Source organism: Mesoplodon bidens, assembly GCF_964165515.1.
Source record: "Mesoplodon bidens genome assembly, chromosome: 4".
NCBI lineage: Eukaryota > Metazoa > Chordata > Mammalia > Artiodactyla > Ziphiidae > Mesoplodon > Mesoplodon bidens.
The window spans coordinates 37,199,631-37,214,698 of NC_138160.1; the positions used below are offsets into that span (position 1 = coordinate 37,199,631).

The 15,068-nt window shown below is 37.6% G+C and overlaps 1 protein-coding gene across 5 annotated transcripts in view; it reads left to right on the forward strand.

Annotated features, from left to right (window-relative positions):
* Positions 1 to 15,068, forward strand: part of NNT (nicotinamide nucleotide transhydrogenase) — a 98,193-nt gene that overhangs the window by 42,173 nt on the left and 40,952 nt on the right. For all 5 annotated transcript variants that reach the window (XM_081230801.1, XM_081230799.1, XM_081230798.1 and 2 more), the window contains 6 exons: positions 7,049 to 7,182; positions 7,465 to 7,656; positions 8,212 to 8,365; positions 12,007 to 12,168; positions 12,983 to 13,093; positions 14,177 to 14,322. In XM_081230801.1, the coding sequence (XP_081086927.1) occupies positions 7,049 to 7,182; positions 7,465 to 7,656; positions 8,212 to 8,365; positions 12,007 to 12,168; positions 12,983 to 13,093; positions 14,177 to 14,322 (899 nt within the window). The remainder of the gene's footprint in view (positions 1 to 7,048; positions 7,183 to 7,464; positions 7,657 to 8,211; positions 8,366 to 12,006; positions 12,169 to 12,982; positions 13,094 to 14,176; positions 14,323 to 15,068) is intronic.

A 15,068-nucleotide genomic window follows, 5' to 3' on the forward strand; every position in this document is an offset into this window, starting at 1 on the left:
AGGAGATTTGCTGGGTTGCGTAGGTGAAGGAAGCCAGTTATAGCTGGGTAGGTGTGCGTCGGGGCCCTGCTGTGCCGCTTTGTCCTCTTTTAGCTCTGCGCTCTCTGAGTTGGTTTCATGGTCAGGAGCAGAGGCAGGCCTCCACTGTGCGCAGCACACATCCAGAGGGCAAGGCAAGCCATTCTGATTGCTCCCTCTTGAAGAGCAAGGGAACTTCTTTTTCACAATCCCTTAGCACACTTTCCCCCATTCTTATTGGCCTTGACTGGGTTACATCCCCACTCTGAACCAATCCATGTAGGCAGGGCAATGAGATGCCCCTCAGCTTACACCTGGATTTCTGAACTGGTCTTCAGTAGGTGCTGAGATTACCCTTAGGCCAGCCAGGCCTGCCTCTGGAGTAGTTTCAGGTCATTTCTCCTGAAGCTCATGGACTGTGTGGAGAAAATGGAAATCAGAGTAGTGACAAGAGGATGCTGGATAAACACTAGTGCTCAGTATAAAATTGTATGCTTAGAATGACATTTCTTACTGTATAAATACTAAAGTTCAGAACATTTTTGCATGTTCTGTTTTTCATGTAGTCAATATATAGTATTGTGTTACATTAAAAATTATCCTTTTATTTATAGTACTTGTTCATGAGAAATCTATTTTGGTTTGGAGACATATTCTATAATTTATATTATTAATCTCCTTATTACTATACTGTTAAATATACCATGTTCTTGTTAAAGCAGAAGGTTTTTCTATTTGCTTTGTTTTTATAAATTTATTTATTTATTTATTTATTTTTGGCTGCGTTGGGTCTTCGTTGCTGCTTGTGGGCTTTCTCTAGTTGCGGCGAGCAGGGGCTGCTCCGCGTTGCAGTGCGCAGGCTTCTCATTGCGGTGGCTTCTCTTGTTGTGGAGCACGGGCTCTAGGTGCACGGGCTTCAGTAGTTGTGGCTCGTGGGCTCTAGAGCACAGGCTCAGTAGTTGTAGCGCATGGGCTTAGTTGCTCCACGGCACGTGGGATCTTTCCAGACCAGGGCTCGAACCCGTATTCCCTGAATTGGCAGGTGGATTCTTAGCAATTGAGCCACCAGGGAAGCCCAGAAAATTTTTATTGAGCCTGCTTAATTTGATGCCTTACAGACCAGGAAGTTAGGAATTTCCCCGTCTGATTAAATGCCATTGAATAATTCCAGTAAATAATGCTAAATGCTCTTTGGAATTATTGTAAAATTTTGTGGTAAGCCTTTTTCATCTTGGTGTCTTGTTGTTCTTAATATTTTTAGTGTTCTCCTATTAATTTTTCTTTCTTTCCTTCTTCCTTCCTTCTTTCTTTCTTTCTTTTCTTTTTTTTTTTTTTTGTGTGTGTGATTAAAGTTGTTTGTGAGGGCTTGATTCTTTTTCCAGTAAGATAGAATCTGAGAATTTATTGATTTCAGATGATCAGGTTAGGCCTGATTTATTCAGAGAGGTATAATATATTGCAAAACTTTCCAGGAAATCTTTAGCTGTTGAGATTTAGTTTAAGCCAAATCTCTCTTTTTTTAATTTACTGTTGTAGAGAGTCCAGTGGTATATTCTTTTGCTGCATAGCGTTAAGTTGTTAAAGCTATTTTTAGAAAGAAGTAATTGTTTTCTAGAAATTTTTGAATTTACTACTTTAAAAACTGCATCTTAGTATTCATTTAATGAGAAAACATATGAGTATGAAAAGATACTATGAATTCAGTCACATTTCAGAATAACTTTGTGTGAATCACAGCCATACATACATACGTCTAGAAACAGTGCACATGTGTGAGGCATTTTTTTTCTGTCTATTTTCAGTTCTGGGTGCACACAGAGATTCAAGGATGCCTTACACTAATCTATGGCACCTCTACTCACCCCAAATAATGGCCATCCAATTGGGAAACTATAATTAAATCTTTTAGATGAGTGCTATAAGTATCTTAGCTATTCTCCTAATAAAAATGTTCACTAATCTTTGAATGCAACCTCTTTCAGCCCTAAACTATTAGACCTTAGAGCTGTAAGTAAAGCTTTCCTTCCCCATCTAGCCTGCACATGGTAGGCACTAAGTTATTACTTGAGTCAATGAATGGATGAATCCTTGAATGATGACTGTGAGTGCATGATGTCCTACCACTGTCTTGGCAAAAGTATGGAAATAAACTCCCAACTGGGAGGGAACTGAGTAATCTTACCAGGAACTTAATGTCCATGAACCATAAGGAACCAAGAAATATTTCATGAAGTTGACCATCTTTCACCCACAGTTTGTATTGTGCCAGGAAATATATTAAAAATTTTTTTTCTCCTTGTTAATTTTTTCAATCAGTGGTTTTTGGGGGAGGGTGGTTTGAAGAGATGTAACAGTCTTGGTCTTTTTGTATATCTCATCTTTTGCAGATAAATGATAAAATTAACAGACATAAGCAGTCAAAAGGGGAAAGCCCAATTGTGCCTCTAAAAAAATACCTCTTATCAGCCTTCTTTTATTAACTCTTCTGCCTTCTACAGTCCTGTCTTGAAACACCTGATATGCTCATTTGATCTTTTATCCTTGTGTCAAGGATCTGCACAGGGCTGTCACTGGGGTAATTATGGGACATCTCTATATGGGACATCTCTAAACATTGGATATATTCTTTTCTATGTTATATATTATAAAAAAATCTGTGCACATCTTCCTGTCTGTTATCCATCCTTAGTTATGTTTCTTTCTGCCTGTATAAGTGTTTGGATTCGCTCTTTGGAAGGCTGTCCTAACTGTGTAGCTTCCTTTGCTGTAGCAGGGAGGGCAGAGGAATTTGAGTGCAGTGTTTTCAATTGGTAAGTTAACAGACTGGTTAAGGGCATTTCTAAGTTATTTTAATTCTTCTAGTGCAACTCTTTAATCTCTGTCCTCAGCTTAAAGGGGGAAATTTTAAAACTTTATGCTTTATCTGTTTATCTATTTTTATAAAAATAGTATGTGACTTTTGTTGGAAATGCAGTAAAGTACAAAGTAGAAAATAAAGATCATTTGTGATCCTTCTACTCAGTGAAAAATACTCTTTTAACATTTTACCATTTTCTTTCAGCCTTTTTTCCATGCATTTTTATCATGTTAGATGAAGATAAAATACCTTTCTTACTTTCTCCACTTAATATTATTATATCATAAGTTTTCTCCCTTAACATAATAAGTCATTAAGAACTCTTCGCAAATATATTTTAATGGTTTGTGGAATTTTCTTGTTTGAATGTGCTGTATTTTATTTAACTGTTCTCCCAAAGTTAGCCTTTTCATTTATTTCCAGTTTTTGTCAATTAAAAATAATGTTCTAACATTTTTTTTCTGCTTTATTCTTGTATCTGTATTTTCATTTATTTCCCCAGGATTAATCAAACCTTAGAAGTAGAATTACTGGATGAATGAATATCAATATTTTTGGCCTGTTGATACACACTTGATCTACTATGCTTTGTTGAAAGATTATACAGTTCATAATCTCATTAGTAGATTTTCCATCTAATTGTTTCATTTCAGAAGTATTTGGATTTTGTTGACTCTTTCAGTTTGAGGGCAAAAATGTATCTCACTCTTTGTACTCACATTTCTTTTAGTCTTACTGAGGGTGAACTTTTTTCACTTGGTTGTTACCATTCTCTTTGAATTGGCCATTTGTATTTGCTGTTCATTTATCAATTAGGATCTTAGTGTTTTGTTTTTATTTAAATTTCTGTGAGATTTTTATTATATTAATTTTTTGTCATGTTTATTTTTTTTGAGGATAGTAATACATACCTTTTTCATATTTAAGCCTATTGACATTTTCCTTTGTAATTTTTCCCATTGCTGTAAATTTAGGAAGTACTTTTCAATCCAAAGACAGGAGAGATAGTCACCAAGTTTTTCCTTTTTTTCTTTTCTTTATGGGTTGATTTTTTTCTTTTATAATTAATTCTGACCTATAGAGTTCAGAGTTTAGTTTGAAGTAAGATATTAGGTTTGGGTAGTTTTTTCCCCCAAAACCTAGCTTATTCCTTTTGTTCCTTCCTAGCTTATTGTCCTTTTGTTGTTTCATCTTGTTCCTTTTGTTCCTTTCATTTTGTGACGCCACACTTACCTTACATTTTTATCATAGTAGGCCATCAGGGTAAGGTAGTATTTTGAAATTTCCTTCTCTGTCTTTCCCTCCCTTGACCTAATCTTTTGAGAATTTGCTCATTTGGAACTTTTATATGCTACTCTGCTCCTCTTTTGGCTCCCTTTCTTCCCCTCTTCTGTTTTTAATTTGCATTTCTTCACTTTTCAGAATTTTCAAAAAATTAATCCACATGTGAGTTCTTAAAGGCAGCTGCACTGTTATATTCATCATTGTATTCCCTGTAGCCCTTATTGAATTCTTAAAAGTATAACATTAAAACAAGCTCTGCTAGAACACTTGGGAGATAAGAAAAAGCACAAAGAAGGAAATAAATTATTCTTAGTCTTACTACTCAAAGACGTCCTGATATTGTTAAACATTATACTCTATAGAATTTGCTAGGAACTATATTGTATATGTAATATTCTGTGTGTGTGTGTGTGTATCTATACACACACGTACTTGAAACATTCATACATATGTATATGTAAATTTTTTTTACTGAATGGGAACATCCTATACATACTGTTTCGTTGTGTGCTTTTACTTGTAATAATTCCATGTCTTTTAAACATTCCTCTGTAACTTAAGTATATTTTTTTAACTTACCCTCCAGTTATTTGGCTATGTACTAAGTAAAATACTGTTATGTGAAAGAAAATGCTATCCTTTCAAAAGTGGTTGAATTTCAGAGTGATAATATGGACAGAACACCTGTTATCTCTGTTATGACACACGTGTGTGTGTGTGTGTGTGTGTGTTGTGTCAGCCACTGCAGAATTGTTTTGTGAAGGTTGAATAAGTAAAACCAAAGAAGAGAAATAGGTGGTACATCAGATGTTTTCTAGGGAGCCTAAATGGTTTTGGCCACTTGACATCTTATAAAGTGGGCAGCATTACAGATGCAGGGTCTGATCTATAGCTATAGATATCTCAGAAGGAAGAAGGAATCCAGAATTTCTAGGGCAGGAGAAATTAGTTAGATGCCAAATCAAATTTGTGAGGTTGATGGTCGTAAAGTTGGTGTGGTTAGAATTCAAAGGGGTTGCACCTGGATCCAAATTGGTTATAGCCAAAAGAGTAGCTTAAGGCACGTCGACCTAAGACTGGAGGGTACAAGTAAGGTGGGAGGAAAGGCTGACAAACGAGAGTCTGGTTAATAACGAAGAGGCTCTGGACAAGGGCTGGGGGTGGGTGGTGATGACAGTAAATACCTGCAAAGTACAGGTTAGCCCTTTAAATTTGCCACTTTATGTGGATGCAGCCACATCATCCAGAGCTTTAAATCACTGCAGTGCTGGTCAGCATGACCTTTATTTTGGGACGAGTCCTCAGATGTATGTTGTTTGCATCCCCAAATTCTCATGCTCGAGTAAAGTTTAAATATTCAAGATACATTTGGTGGACTACAGTGTGGGAGGGTAGAGGAAAGGAATACGTAATTCCAGAGAATTTTGAGAAGTGGCGAAACTACCAGGACTAAAGGGTGTTGTCTTTGGGAAAAGATCTCCTCATTCTTGCTCTTTTTCATGGAGACTCAGAAGATAGAACCAGAGCTTCTCTAACAAACCATTGTGGCTGGAGCAGAAGGTCCAGTGGGGCAGTAGTGAGAAGAAATGCTAAGAAGAGTGCTTCAGCCCGGGGAGAAGGCCTTGGTAATAGGAGGCTTAGGAGTTGGACTTGATCTTGGAAGTATAAGGTTTGCATTGAGAAAGGAGGTACACCCACACGTATCTTTACAACTTTGTTTTTCACATGTGCTACAAAAAAAGGTTATTTTTCTTTTTTGAATCACATATATTCCAGTCAAGTAGATTGAAAAGCAGATTATTATCATGCAAATTTTACTTTGAATTGATTTCCATTTATAAAACTGACAGTGCTTTTACTAAAATTCTGTAGACACAGAGTTGAAAACTTTCAAAAGAAGAAAAAAAGATAATTAGGCTATTAATTCTCTGCTTTCCTGTGGCCAATCTCGCAAGCTTATTTCCTTTTTCTTTTGGCTTAGATATTTACACTGTTTTATGAAACTTGAACAAGGTATTATACCCACAGTGTGGACCCCTGTTGAACATATTAATTTATGTTAGCTTGAAGAATCCTTATGTTTGGTGCTTTATCCTCTATGTAAGAGTTAGTAAACGATTTATTATAAAATGTGAAATATCTCATGAGAGGCAGGCTCCATGAGAACAGGGATCTTTTCTGTTTATCAACCAGTAAATTCCCAGCACCAGGCATGGAGCTCGACTCACCAGAGGTGCTGAATAAATAGTTGTTGAGTGGGAATAAAAATGTATGAGTGGTTCCTAAGATTTTTTGGAGTTATCGTATCCTACTGTTTTCATTTCATGGCACTTCCCTGTCTCTCCTTGAAGTTATCCTGTGTTAAGTTAAGGTAGATTAATACAACATGTGGGAAAATCTGGTGACATTGGTTAAGATGATTGGAAATACTCTATTTTGTAATTCATAGATTACTATTGAATGTTCCCTTGACATTTGTGATCTTTATGAATCATCCAATTTGGGTGCACATAGTTTCCTTACTAGCTTATTTATTATGCGTTTAAAAAAAAACAGACAAAATGTTGATCTCTTCATGAGTGGTACAGGGTGTAAACCAGTTGGGAAGAGCAGTGCTAGCTGAAATTTCCATGCTTAGCAAATGACAAGGCTTGCTCTCTGGCTAAGCTGCTCCCTCCCACCCACTGGCTTTGCAGCTCACACTCATCCTATTTCTTCCTTAGGAGACTGACCAGTCTCACTTGTGTTATGAACTTTAGGGGGTCTCTTTGAAAGAGTTAAATTTTCAGATGTTAAATTCCTGGGTACTCAGAGACTACTGTAATCATTAGAATATAAAGTTTTAAGAAATTTCCATGTAATTTGTACTGTTTTCTTTGGTTTTATTAGGCAAAAAAGCTCCCGTTTTGTTTAATAAAGAAATGATCGAGTCCATGAAGGAAGGTTCAGTTGTTGTGGATTTAGCTGCTGAGGCTGGCGGAAACTTTGAAACCACCAAGCCAGGAGAACTTTATGTTCATAAGGTACAGCACAAAGCTTCCTCTATCTATGAACCTGTTCCTATATCTTTAGTGATTTGTGAGAGGGTGTTTATTGCTTTAAATATTTAGAGAAACTGAGGCCTGAAATTTTCTAAACTTAAAAATAGTCACATTTAAAGCTCCTTTTGAAACATGTATTTGTGAGTGTGTGTGTGTATTTATAAAGATTTGTAATTTCAGAACTTAGCCTTGACTGAGAACTGTCCTAGAAAGAATATGGGCATTTAGTAACAGACCTTTCTGACTGTATTTTTGTTTGTTTAGGGGATTACTCACATAGGCTACACAGACCTTCCCAGCCGAATGGCCACTCAGGCCAGCACCCTGTATTCCAACAACGTCACCAAGCTCCTGAAGGCCATCAGCTCTGACAAAGACAATTTTTATTTTGAAGTGAAAGATGACTTTGACTTTGGTACAATGGGTCACGTCATTAGAGGAACTGTAGTGATGAAGGTAAGTAAAGAGATCTGTTTCTCCTGTGTTTTCATTATACATTTGTTTTAGGATTTTTGTTTACGGAACGATCCTATTTTGGAATTGGGATATATTCTAATAAAGTATCGATGTGTTGGGTTTATGCCAATAAAAATTGTTTAAAAATGTAGAACAGTTTAAAGAAAAATACTGCAAGATTTATATATATGTGTGACTCACCTAAAATATGCATTGCTTTTGAAAAACAGAAACAAAAAAACAGACAAAAAACCCAGAATTGAATAAAGTAAAAAGTAAATATTCCCCTCCACCTATCTGCTTTTAAGTTTGTTCTTTATTCTTCCTTATATGTTCTATACACATACTAATTGTACATCTATGTGTGTATGCATGACACAGACATTATATATTTATATACATGTGTGTTATATATTTATATAAAGTGATATTATAAATTATGTGAATTTCTATATTTATTTAAAATTCTTTTTCAAAGACGAGTTTTTCCCCAACACTGGATTGACTGAATGCTGGATTGACTTTCAAAAGTGCTATTTTTCTAATTTCTGTTAGGATGGCGAAGTGATCTTCCCTGCTCCCACACCGAAAAATATTCCTCAAGGTGCCCCAGTAAAACAGAGGACAGTGGCTGAGCTGGAGGCTGAAAAAGCAGCTACTATCACACCCTTCAGGAAGACGGTGACATCAGCTTCTGTATATACAGCAGGTGAGGGTCGCATCTATGAAGATTTAGTCCAAATTCTTTGAATTTTGGGAGTAATGTATTAATTGTCAAAATTAGTAAATGAAATGCTGTTGTCCTTTGTTGGATTCCATCAGGACTTGGGCCTGTTAGAAGCCATTTTCACATACATGTCATCTGTCCCACCTCTGTGGATGTGGAGACTGCATTGTGTACCCTCAGAGATGCAGGCACTGGGATAAATGCTGGATTGAATGAGTGTGAAATAATACATAGGCTGTTAATACTTTTCTTTTATAGAAAACATTTAAAATATAATTGTTAATACTTTTATATATATCAAATATAATGAGTATTGATGTATGTTAGATTGTGTTGGTGTTAAGTGCATGTAAATGTGGTTATTGGTTTATTTTTTTGTGGTTTATAAAACATCACTTGTGGGCTTCCTTGGTGGCGCAGTGGTTGAGAGTCTGCCTGCCAATGCAGGGGACACGGGTTCGTGACCTGGTCCGGGAAGATCCCACATGCCGCGGAGTGGCTGGGCCCGTGAGCCATGGCTGCTGAGCCTGTGTGTCCGGAGCCTGTGCTCCGCAACAGGAGAGGCCACAACAGTGAGAGGCCCGCGTACCGCAAAAAAAAAAAAAAAAAAAAAATCACTTGTGATTATCTGCACCTCTGGATAAGACTGGGGAACCAAATATTTGCATTGAAGAATAAACAGTAAGTTATTCACCTAGTAAAAAAAAATTCAATTTTAAAATTTTTATCTCTTTCTTTACAATTTAACATAGATCCTTTGTTTTCTAATTCACCTTCATGAAGGCAGTAAAGAATTATCATAAAATAATGATAAATATTCATTCTGGCTATGAACTGTTAGAGTCTGAAATATGGATATTTGATTTTAAATTGGTTTCTGTCTCATAGAATGAATTAAAAATGTTTGGATTTGCTTAGAGCCAAAATAAAAACAAAACCAAAGCAAACTATAAAGAATAAGGACCAGTACAAAGCACACAGAATTCTTGTAGCCTCAGCATTCTCCAAATTCCCATGTGAGTCCAGATGTTTTAAAGCTAAATATGTAACTCTTCTTGAATAAAGAGCAAGTCTCAGCAAAATGACTGAAAAAGCCTTTAGTTGCGAACATTGTGAATAGATGGAGCAGTGTCCCTATTTGCTCTTACTTGTTAAAAAAAAAAGAAACCGTATTACTGTATTGTGCATGGAGAGTATTATCCGCAGGGTTGTACATTTCCATCTCTCTTTACAATTCATAAGGAAATGTAGTGAGGCATGAATGATGATTTATTTTTCTAGGTTTCTCTTATGTTTATTGAGTCAAGGTTTATTGCATTTTAATAGATGTGACATTGGCATATTCCAGTGAATAAAAGGATGGCCTTATATTTATTTTTCTGTACCCTAAAACTTCCTCCTTTATAATAAAACCAAGTGTTTTTCTTGTGTATATGTTAGAAATCTATTTGACTAGCATTCTTCAAAGAATGTGATCTGCTTTTTTTCCCTTTTCTTTTTTTCTCTGTTTTTCTTTTCTTTTTCCTCTGTTATACAAACTAAATATAGCACATTTAGCATCAGTGAATGTATTATAGAAAAGACTTTAGTTTGTTAAATAGTTAATAAGAAAACCTGGGGCTTCCCTGGTGGTGCGGTGGTTACGAATCCGCCTGCCACTGCAGGGGACACAGGTTCGATCCGTGTCCGGGAAGATCCCACATGCTGTGGAGCAACTAAACCCATGCACCACAACTACTGAGCCTGCTTTCTAGAGCCCACAAGCTGCAACTACTGAGCCCATGTGCCACAACTACTGAAGCCCATGCACCTAGAGACTGTGCTCCGCAGCAAGAGAAGCCACTGCAATGAGAAGCCCATGCACCGCAAGAAAGAGTAGGACCTGTTCACCGCAACAAAGAGTAGGCCCTGTTCACCGCAACTAGAGAAAGCCCTCACGCAGCAACGAAGACACAATGCAGCCAAAAATAAATAAATAAAATAAATAAGTTTATTAAAAAAAAAAAAGAAAAGAAAACCTTCAGATGTGAGATTTCTATCTTAGATGCCCAACACAATTGACTGCAGGTTATGGTAATTTAGTGCTTCTGAACTAATGTGGGCATTTAATGAGTGCTAGGCATTGTGCTAAAACACTTCACGTGCCTTAGCTCATTTATTCCTTATAAGTACTCAGTAAAGTGGGCATATTATTATTTTCTTTTTCCAGCTGAAGACAGAGAGGGTTAATAATTTTACAGATGAGGGTACTGGAGCACAGAAAGGTTAAGTAACTTGCCTGAGATCACACAGCTGACAAGCAGTAGAGCCAGGATTTGAACCAGGCAGTCTGGCTTAAGAAAACATGTCCTTAAATATAACCCTGCACAGCTCTTCTCTGATGTTTAACTGAAACACAAAACAATATTCTGTCTAACTCTCCCTCCAGATGGTTAACAGGCCATCCATTGGAACCCTGGAAATCTTGTATGTGGGTAGGAAAATAAAAATTAAAACTACAGAGACTTCCCTGGTGGTCCAGTGGTTAAGACTGCGTGCCTCCACTGCAGGGGGCACTGGTTCAGTCCCTGGTTGGGAAACTAAGATCTCACATGCTGTGTGGGGCAGTGAAAAAAATAAAAAAATTAAAAAAAACTTTAAAACTACAGTCTTATTGACTGATGTGAAGTAAAATGAATGTCAACTGCTAATGTTCCAGCTATGCCACTTATAAAGAAATAGTTTATATCAAGGGATAAAAGTACCTTACTCAAAAAAGTTAAATTCTAGCTTCCTGGTCACCCATTATCATTTGGTTTTCACTGACCACTAGGTAACCCTTTTCTCTGTTGCAGAACAGCAATCCACATGTTTGCTATTAGGAAAGGCGATAATTAAAGATGTATGTTGAGAGCTGACTGTTTGTATTCTGCACATTCTTAATTTAATTCGTTTTTTTTTTTTTTTTTTCCTTTTCTTTGTAAAATCCTGTTTGCTGACTTAGTGTTGAGGCTGGAGCTGACTGCCCTGGCCAGCAGTCCAGTCCAGATTCAGGAGCAATTGCAAAACTTCTGTCCCGGGTGGGTGGAAGCCATATGTTTTGGGGAGGTGCTGGAGTGAATGAAATCCTTCCTACTCTCTTAAAATCCTTCTTCCTCAGCCAAATCTGAGAGTGACATGAGCTTGGCCTCACAGAAGTCTGTCTTATAAAGGTTGTGTGTTGCCCAAGTAGAAAATGCTTTGGTAGATCCTTTATAGGCCTATAATTCTGGAATAAAAACACTTGTATAAACACATGTGGCACTGTCAGTGAAAGTTAAAACAGGGAAGAGGACAAGTTATACAGAGGAAAATGTGCAAATTGTTTTTAAGGTGACTCATAAATTTTACTAGATGTTTAAAATTTATTTTATTTTGGGGAGTGGTGGTCAGGCAGTTGAATTTTGTTCGCAATACCTTTAACTCCCTTTCACCACCCCCCTTCCCAGTCATGGAACATCTCAAAAATTCTCATTATTGGCAAGGGTGTGGAATTTTAAAGCACTGACTGTCCCACATGTTTGTTTGTGTGTGGGTGTGTGTGTGCTTTTAATCCTCCCGAGGTAATTGGATGTGAACTCACACTCTTTCCTCTCTTTCTCTAGGTCTCACTGGGATACTGGGTTTGGGCATTGCGGCTCCCAATTTAGCCTTTTCCCAGATGGTGACCACTTTTGGCTTGGCTGGCATTGTGGGCTACCACACTGTCTGGGGAGTGACCCCCGCCCTCCACTCACCACTGATGTCTGTGACTAATGCAATCTCAGGTTTGTTTGCCTCTTGTTTTTCCTCAGTTTAGGTTTTCAAGGGCTTATTCAACTCTAGGAGTGCTTTCCATGAGGTTTATAAAGTCTGTGTTTTCCAAATTGTAGGGCTTGGCATCTTGGTGGTTGCGGTGACTCGGGCTCCCAGAGGGTGCAGAGGTGGGGTTGGAAGTGAGAGGCCAATGGAGTGTGTCATACCTTTGGGCTGCTCCCATTGCAAGCAGTGCAGAGCTACTGTTCCTTCTTTCAGTTATGATTTCCTTTAAAGAAGGGATTCCTCTGATAAAATTTGGGAACAGTGTTTCACAGCAGCAGCATGGTCCATGCAGAGTCCACACAGCTATGTGGACAGATGTGGGAGCTGCTCTGGCTTGGAAACCATGGCCCCAGTGAGCATCTCTTGCACAGGCATGGCTTTTAGGATCTCCACCGGGAACAGGTCCAATTCCAAGAAGTACTATGCTCAGGAAAGCCCAAAGCTATGGGCTTTCACCATCATATATTTATAGTTCATGCATAGTATTTTCCAGTTGTGTAACCACCAGAGGTCCCTTTGTACCATGAACAACGTTGTCTAATAACGTTATTGATTTATATCTTTATCAGGGGAACAGAGCTAGAAAGTAAAGGTTAAAATTCATATGCAAAAGGAGAAAATGTTTTGGTAACTCTTTGCCCACAGAAGTACTTCAGTGAGAATGTGTGTGAGAACTTTCTCCTTTATGATGCATGTGCTTGTGAGGTCTTTCAGCGATGACATTTGATTTGGCAGCGTGACTATTAGCTACTCTATAATATATCCATGCTTTCTTCCCAGGGTTGACTGCAGTTGGTGGGTTGGTGCTGATGGGAGGACATTTGTATCCTTCCACAACTTCTCAGGGCCTTGCTGCTCTTGCTGCATTCATATCCTCAGTCAACATTGCAGGTATGAGGACAGTGAAAGAACCCAGAGTGCGATTTTTAGTGGAGACACGAGAAGCAAATATAAATCAATATAAAACAAACATTCTGATTTTAAGAATTTAGGGGGCCTCCCTGGTGGCGCAGTGGTTGAGAGTCCGCCTGCCGATGCAGGGGATACGGGTTCGTGCCCCAGTCTGGGAGGATCCCACGTGCCGCGGAGCGGCTGGGCCCGTGAGCCATGGCCGCTGAGCCTGTGCATCCGGAGCCTGTGCTCCGCGACGGGAGAGGCCACAGCAGTGAGAGGCCCGCATACCACAAAAAAAAAAAAAAAAAAAAAAAAAAAGAATTTAATCATGCCTTTAAAAAATGCTTCACTCAGATTATAAATGCTCTGTGTGAAGGAAAATTAGTTATTTTGCCCATTGGTAAGTTTTAGAAACTATTTGATAAGAGAACACCCCTCCCCCTGAATGCCCCAAAGGTTAACTACAATGCCTACAGGTTAACTGGAAAGTTATTTAATGCATAGTTTTGAATTAAGCTGACTTAGGGCTATCACCATAACATCTTTAAATGGGTATAATTTTAGATAAAACTTTAGCCGTTTGCCTTATCCTGGCCTGTGTTCCTGAAAACTGAAAGCCTAGCACATCACTTGTATATGAAACTCATTCGATGGTATTTTGTAGCTATAAATTCTTTAATGTGTCCAAACAGACCTGGTGCCAGCTGATATGGTATTTTTTCTTTTATCACTTATTATAGGGTTTAACAAACAGAATAACCTATTAGAAGAAAAACACTGGCCTTTGATCTTTTGCATTCCCGAGCTGTTTGAATGGCTGTTTATTGTTAGTCATGCAGAAATAGTTGGTTTTATACTCTGATAGCAAATTTTTTTCCTAAATGTATTAAGGGTTCCTCCCTTCAATGTAACTGGCTTGAATAATAGAATAACTTCTAATTTCGAGGTTCTAAAATGTTACTTAAAATGATATTTATTCCTAGATGATAAAGATGTACTTAAAATAGAAAAATTGTAGCCCTTTAAAAATTATGCTGCTCAATGAGATACCTCTTTCTGTTTTACATTTACTTTGATAAGGTGGCTTTCTGGTGACTCAGAGAATGCTGGACATGTTCAAGCGTCCCACTGACCCCCCAGAATACAATTACCTGTATCTGCTCCCTGCTGGTACCTTCGTTGGAGGATATTTAGCTGCCCTCTACAGTGGTTATAACGTTGAACAAGTAAGAGTCTCTTTTGAAAGCTTTTATTTTTGTATTGTGTCTTCATCCCAAGTAGACTTAACATTATTATCACCAAAATTCAAATTCTATCAAGCAAATACGACAATAACTTTGGAAACATCTTTGTCAAATAGAGCATTCTCATCCTCTAAGAATCAGGACCTTGGATTCTAGAGACAGATTTGCCTGCTAAGTCTGCAAAGATGGGTTTACCTGTTTGTCCCTAAGTTTTCCCACATGTAAAAAGAGGCAAGAAGTTTATTAGTACCCTTTTTATGTATCTGGCTGGATTGTTGTAGGGATACAATGAAATAATTAGTAAAAAATTTGAAAAAATTTTTATTATTAGATATTATTAGTCCTTTTCTTACTTACTTTCTTCCCCTGTGGATCCAGGAGATGTTATGCCAGTGCATTTAAAAAAGCTAATTTAAAAATGCATGCTGTATAGGGAAACAGAAGTAATCAAGTTAAACTTTGAAAGTTCCATGTCTAAATATAATTTATAATAGAGACTCAACTTTGTTCCAAACTCAGTCATACCTTTCTTTTCAATGACTATTTCAGCCTCTCTGACAGCTGAAAAATCATGTCTCCTTTGGTTTCTGCTGTTGCTAACATGTACTATTTGTTGAATGAACACAATCTTTTTGAGAAGAGTTAGATCAGTGAGTCAGGGAGACTTATGTCTGCATCCCACATTTGCCATTCACTGATCGTTTGCCCTTAGAAAAATTATGTAGCCT